Genomic DNA, 7,411 nt, shown 5'->3' with positions numbered 1-7,411 from the left:
AGGACTGATAGTGCACAGTTTTGTTTGTGATTTCCTAAAACGTCGAAATAATGCGATTTTAGGTAATGCAATTAGGTTTCTTCAGTTAATTAATAACTTTATTATTTTTTTGTTTAAAGTGTTAACTGGGAAAGTCCCGCTGCCTGGCTATTTTCCAAAATTCACTATAAGCTTCAAATATAACAGTTGGTTGTTGTTTAAATATCCAAGTCGGAGCATCTTAAATGAAAAATTATTGACTGACAGAAAAATATATTCTCAATCGTTTTGGTGATATCTAATAATCGAAAACGTAAAATTTTCAACCGTCGGAACACGCCAATCTAATAAAACCGACACAATCAATTGACTTCTTTAAGTATTGAACTTGATTTCAACTGTTGATTATTCGGATTTGATTTGCAGCTAATTTATTTAGAAATAGTACTTTTACACTACCATCAGTTGTTAAATTGCTATATATCCACAAAATTTTATGAAATTTGATTTATTTGAAACAATAGTCTCTATGCAGATAAAGCACATGAGGAGTGAATCCCGCAGTATAAATATTTGGTCAGGAAGAAATAACAAAACGCGCCCGTCGGAATACAAAGCCGACTAAAAACTCCATTGAAACTGAACTTGCAAACTCAATAAAATACAATATGAATTTTAAAAGTGTACAAAGAGCCCTTTAGCATATCAATGGCCGCCTCACATATGTATCCTGAAAACGTCATTTTTAAATAGATTTCCACCCCTAAATGGCATTAAAGGCATATCATAACACATTGTGCCACTCTGTTTATGTAGTGGGGAGCCTCATGTTTTATTCAAACCCATATTCAGATCATCTACGGCCCAGTATGATGGACAAGTGACAGTCTACAGCTGCTGTTTCACGCTTATATGGAATTTCAAGTGTTTTTATATGCACCTTCTGGTTACTTCATTCTCAACCCACGGGTTAGAAATGTGTTTTTAATATTTTTTTGTTCATCATAGCAAAGCACCAGACGGTTATTTCCAAGTGTTTGTTCGAATATCCTAATGAACCATTGTGAATAAAATTAGCTTTAATATTACAGTTGAGCATCTGATTATTTGGTTGCAATTGAAATAAATCAAATTCTAGCTGGACTCAGTTTAACATTACAGAAATCTATTTAATTATATGGCAGTTATTTCATTCACAGTCGATGTTTTATCAGAGAAGCGTTAATTGGAGTACCAAAATCAATAAATGGGACGCTTTTCCAAGCTCATATTAATGTCTCTAACATTTCAGATAAGCAAAAGTAATCACAATTCCCCCAACTTTACAAAATGCGTTTTCTTGCGAACGAAATTGTTTCCATAGAAATTAAAATTAGAAACTGACAAAAGGCTACCATCATCGAAACTGGTAATTCGTTCTTATCTTGTACAAAAGGCTGAGAGAGACCCTACATTATGTTTCCGATACAATGGGACAAAACAGGAGACAAAAACCGGCGTAAAGTATCAGAGTTGCGGCAAGGCGTCTCCAAGGAGCAGCCAATCGGTAGCTCTATTGTTTCTCCAATGGGAAAACACTGGGGAACATCAGGTGTAGCAGAATCGATCCGGATAATATTACATTATATGCATGGGTTATTTAGCATTTAGTCTATAACAGACCTTAGTAGTACGAGTGCCAAGTGAATAAATCCGATGTTTCTAAACAAATGAATAACTGTAATTGATATCGAAAGATCTCAAGCATTTTATGAACGTACTACTTATGTGGGATTTGGCGACGGAAAAGCATTTCAATCAAACACGCTTACAGCAATCGGGAAAACTTTGCTTTCAATGATGCAGATGAACTTTCGTTTAATTTTTTTATACTTTTCAACACATCCGAAAAAACAAAAACAATTTACAATATTGTTTTTCCCTTGCTCAACTGGCAGAACGCACGCTATATGTACAAGACAAAATTTTTGATATACCTAACTAGGAAAATATTTTACTCAATTCTGACTATACGGAGAGCATATATTGAATTTCCATATGACTTTCGTTTTATCTCAGCTATCATCTTAGAACTAACGCTTAGATAGTTTTCACTACAACCACAATTTAGCTGTAGAATCATAACCGTCAAATTATTGTAAATGCAGATATAGGCGTCCTTATAATGGAGAGCTCCTCATCCTTCTAATTGATCCATGATATTAAATATCCATTAAAGTAGATAATCTATTTCTTGATTATCATTTTTCTCACATTTCTCTCATTATCTTTAGGAGCTGAGTGGAAGCTTTTGAGCGAAGAGGAAAAACGTCCATTTATAGATGAAGCAAAACGACTGAGAGCCATGCACATGAAAGAGCACCCGGATTACAAATACAGGCCCAGAAGAAAGCCTAAAACAATGCGAAAAGAGGGATACCCTTACTCCATCCCATATGCATCGGTACCAATGGATGCCCTGAGAGCAGGTATGAACTAGTAGACTGTTAGATGTTGATAAGCAAATGCAAAAGCAATTAATTGGAAACATACACATGAATTTTAGAAAAATATTTGCTACTTGTAACTAAGTCGGGGTGTAATTTTTAATTGAAAAAAGTAAGTGGAAAGTCTTGGTATATCTTCTAAATACTTTGATTCTCGGTTTGATGTCGTTTGCCTAATTCAAAGCGGTTTAGCAGTTGTATAGAAATGATTCAAACAACGTTTTTCAAAACCAACTTAAAACAACTGTTTATTGGTGACCTTTTGTTTCTAAACTGAACCACAAAGTTAAAATTTACATTGAAATAAAACCGAATGATGGACACCAAAAAAACCAGAGTATTTGGCTTTCGCAAACCGTTCCTCGAAATCCTAATATTCTCGCAATGTCTTAAACATTCTCGATTTACATCACTAACAAAATCAAACATTTTTAGAAATTATTCATTAAAATTCAAAAGATTTGCTGAGTATCGACTCCCTAATACCATTTTCCACTAAATAAGTTAGATGTTTCTCATTTGTAAAAACTGTCCAAACGTGGCGCCAGAATATTAGCGGTTAACACAGCAAAATGTGCAGAATTCATTTATTATGACTATGAAAACAATAGTCAAGATGTGTTTTCAAGCCTACAGAATTTCTAATCAGAATAAGCTGGACTGACACGGGTAAAAATATAGAAAATTAAACACAGTAGAACTGTATACCAAACCTATGCCTCTTTTTGCTTTACAACAGGTCCGTATAATTATTAATTTCAATCATGTAAAAAGTTTTCTTTTTGTTCCATTGTGGTTCTGTTAATAGGAAACCAGTGGAGAACATTTTTGCATGAATATGTTTATTTTGTTTAATCTTTTATACTGAAAATTTTGCTAAAGTATATTCCAAATTTTCAATATTCATCAAGTTACAATACCTTTTTCGCTTCATTTTGTTTTTTAATCCTGCTTGAAAACCAGTTTTAATATACGTAGCTACCTTTTGAGGCATTGTTGGACCGATTCCAACAATACCTATATGATATACCGCCATGTGTGTAAAGCCTTTCATGGATAAATTGAAATAATCGCTTTTAAAAACAGAGTGAAAGCGTTATGAAAAGCGCTCTTCAGTTATTATTAAAATACTTTGAATAAAATTTTATTTTATATGGGCTGATGTAAATTTATTGTTTTCAATGCGAATCGACAGATTGCATTAAATATCTGGCGTTGCATTTTAAAATGGTTTGTTTTTAATGGGGTTTTAAATCACAACCGTGAAATATGAAATTTAGGAGCCAATTATTGAGTTGGAAAATTTCAAACTACTTTTGCGTCACGAGTTCGACAACAATAGATGAATAAAAACAGTATCTCTCAATTTTGAGGAATGTGGAAAAACAGTTTAATTCCTATCGGGTCAAAATTCCATTGACGATTTTTTAAAGTAAATTAAAAAAGTTTTAACTGCAAATGTATTCTGGAAAGTCGCCCTTCGCCCAATTTCACTATGAAACAAAAGCTTCATTAATTCAGATGAGGGCTTTTCAAGTAGATACCAGTTCCCAGCTTAAATGTACAATTCTCTATGCCTATTTAAGGAAAATCCTCTTAAAAGAGGCGCCCTCTAACTGAAACAAATTGAGTATAAACCTCCCTCAAGTTCATGAATAAAAGGCGGGTTAATGGAGGCCCACTTTCATTATGTAATCATTTTGTGTCCAATGAGACGCGCCGCTGATAAGCCGTCGGTGCTGATATCAATTTGTGGGATTTGCTGTGGGAACTGATGTTTGGTGGATTATGGAAACGAATTTCGTATACGAGTAGGCCTTGCCATAACACGAAATTTGCATAGGTATTTGATAGGGATTAACATTTCATTATGGAATATAAGGAGTTTTGCGGATTAACCATTCCTGTTGAAAAAGCTTGATAGTTTGCAAACGAATTTTCCTAGAGGATTATTTAGCCAAGCTTGCAAGATGTTTCCAGACCAATTCTCTATAAACATTTTAATTTAATCAGTCTTCTGCTATATAATAGACTCCCTCTATGGAAGTTTGTTCAAAGAACGGTGCTGACTCTTGATGAATATTAGTTTCCTATGCATGATCGATGGAGCCAACCAACCAACTCTAAAGCTCTCTCTAACTCATAACTCTAACGGAAATAATATTTTCGTTTCTGGTATCAATTTGTGCTTCCGCCAAACTTTGATATTGTTTTTCGCTTATTTATAAATACAAACTAGTCGTTCAGGAAAACCCAATTATTTGATTTACGTTTCACATACCTACTAAGTTATTTTGGTAATATTAAAATTTTAACTCTGAGTATTGCATAATCGAATTTGACACCCAATTATAAAAGCTATCCGCGTTGATGTTTAGCATCCATGGAATCTATTTAATTTAGTAATAATATGCGCATTGTTTGAAGAATCATTCAGTAGTGACATGATGCTATTTAGAGACAATGCTTCATTATGCCAGTGGCATTGTGTCTCGGTAGACAATAAAATTTTTCGCAACTTCAATAAGCCACGGTTGATTTTAAAGTTATTTAAAATGCGGTTTAGAGATTTAAAACATGTTTGTGGTACAAGCACTGTAGCGTTTAGATTAGACAGCAGAATGAATTGGCACCAGTAATACAAGACTTAAATAATTAAGGAAAAAAGCGGGCTTAGTCAAATAGTTATAAATAGACAGTTTACCGTCATTATTGATTCAAAAAGATAAAATACTTTTTGAAAATCTACAAAAAATTAATTACTTATTTTTAATGAATGCCCCGCTAAATTGTAAAGGCTGATTTTTATTACAGTGTAATAATGTCTGTTTAATGGTCTTTCAGTATTAATTAGTGAAATATGACGTAATATATTAGTCTTCGGTTGTTAATGTCAGTATTTAACATTTAAAATGAATATCTAAGCAAATCACAGTTAAAATAATATAGTGAATGTGTGATGAACTCATAAAGTAGTAGTAGATGGTGCCTAATAAACTTTAATTAATAAATGTTACATTATTACGTAAACAGTCTAATTATTAATTATAACGACCAACACAGACAACTTAATCAGAAGCCTGACATGTAGGTAATGGTTTTCGGACTGATAAGTAAATATAATAACATAAAAAAGAGTCCATAATTCAGTTTCAATAATCTAAATCTAATAATCGGGTTTCTGCATCGAAACCCCATTTTTTATGAGAAATCACAGAAAACTTAATATTTGTTAGATAATAGAGATCAGATTTCGAATACCTACCTATGTAATAATAATAATTCAACGGTGGGTTTCCTTAACAAACAAAAAATGTAATATCGAAAATTAATTTCAAACGGAAAGTCAACGGTGGATTTGAATTTTTGCTCTACAAATAGCTACAGCCGGTTCCCATTGCAAACAATGGACGAAATCCATTCGGCTACCTGAACCAGATATAAGAAAATAGACAAAAATCAAGCTCCAATGCCATATTGATTGAAAACCAACAATACCGGGATTGTATTCCCGCTTTTCATTCAGAATCCTCTCGTATTCTTGTGTGAAAAGAATAAAGAATCGGAAGTTGAAATGTCGAGATTAACGATCACGTTTGTAATAATAACACCTGGTATATGGTTTAAGACATGTTGACGAATCTCGCTGCAGTCCCGAAATTGAGGTGTGTTCTCTTGCGATCGGTAACTAAAACTTCTGCATAAAAGTTTTATGTTCCAATTGGTCATTCAGATAAACGTCAAATAGTTTCAGTTTAGTTTCACATGACCCATTCGGTTCAGGTGTTTCTACAGGCCATTGGAACTATGTGCATTAGCGTTCCTCTAATTGGTCAGTAAAAGGCATTAACACTTGGACGACAAATTCTTTCTTTTTTAATGATACGTTATAAAGCTAAAATTAGATAGGTATGCTACTGTTACAATAAAATGACAAAATGTTAAGCTAGTCAGTTGTATTGTGAGAGGGTTTTGAACTATTTGGCGTTGATTTTGAGACTACCAATACGATACACGGTGCAGAAACCGCAGCTAAACTTTTAATTGGCAATTAACAAATTGGGTAATAAAATGAAATTATTGGGAAATTATCTTTATTTTTAAATTCCAAAGATTCCTACCAATAAACGGATTCTGACACTATTAAAAGTAAACTTGGGAATTTAACAACATGGTCAATATTAATTAATCAACATGTTTATCCGCAACCGCCACAACATTCCTGCGGTTACCAGCGTCGATCCCCCACAACGCGGATCAGCAGGAACTCACACTTCTTCACTTAGGGCCCGTCCAGGTGTGTCCGAATCTTCTTTTCTTCGCGATGCCGGAGTACCTTCAAGATATTTACGAGGAGCGAAGGAAACCAGTTCGATAGTGATATGAATCATTTCGAAGCGGTTTCTTTTTTGCGTCGATCTGGTCGATCGCGTTTACGGCTGATTTACACCGAAGCGATTTGTTAGGATTTACGTCTTGCGACGTACCTGTCTGATTATGTTTATGGCTTGCTGAGCAAAAATGATATGTAGGCTATTGTTGGCAAAACGTGTATGCACATGTTGTTGCAGGAACAAGTTACCGCAAATGAAGTACCTTTTTCGATAGCTTTTACAAATTCATATTGGATTTGTAACGGGGCAACTTTCATTTAGCGGAAGGGGATCGGTGTAAGCAAAGTCGACCATGGGTTATATGGTTAGATCAACTTGGAAATCGTAATTAGTATTTCAATTTGCTTGGAAAAAGATACTTTTTATTAAAAACCGTAGATAAAAAGCTTTGGAAGCGCAAATTTATACAGGTCTCACGAGTCTGGACCGCTTCACTATCCAAATATGTGCTTGATGTTGAGTGACATTGAAGTAAATATATCAAACCGCAGTCCACAAAATCTACATTTATTTTCGCTACTATAATCCATACTGTCTCTTCTGTCATTTCGT

General features: G+C 34.0%; 1 protein-coding gene across 2 annotated transcripts in view; it reads left to right on the top strand.

Annotated features, from left to right (window-relative positions):
- Positions 1–7,411, top strand: part of LOC109540338 (transcription factor sox-2) — a 41,592-nt gene that overhangs the window by 15,239 nt on the left and 18,942 nt on the right. For both annotated transcript variants that reach the window (XM_019908686.2, XM_048665066.1), the window contains exon 3: positions 2,253–2,447. In XM_019908686.2, the coding sequence (XP_019764245.1) occupies positions 2,253–2,447 (195 nt within the window). The remainder of the gene's footprint in view (positions 1–2,252; positions 2,448–7,411) is intronic.

Source organism: Dendroctonus ponderosae, unplaced genomic scaffold (genome assembly GCF_020466585.1).
Source record: "Dendroctonus ponderosae isolate FM_Combo_2020 unplaced genomic scaffold, Dpon_F_20191213v2 Dpon_F_20191213_3, whole genome shotgun sequence".
In the NCBI taxonomy this organism is placed as follows: domain Eukaryota; kingdom Metazoa; phylum Arthropoda; class Insecta; order Coleoptera; family Curculionidae; genus Dendroctonus; species Dendroctonus ponderosae.
The sequence above is the reverse complement of the archived record's forward strand: the minus strand, read 5'-3'. Positions and strand labels throughout refer to the sequence as shown.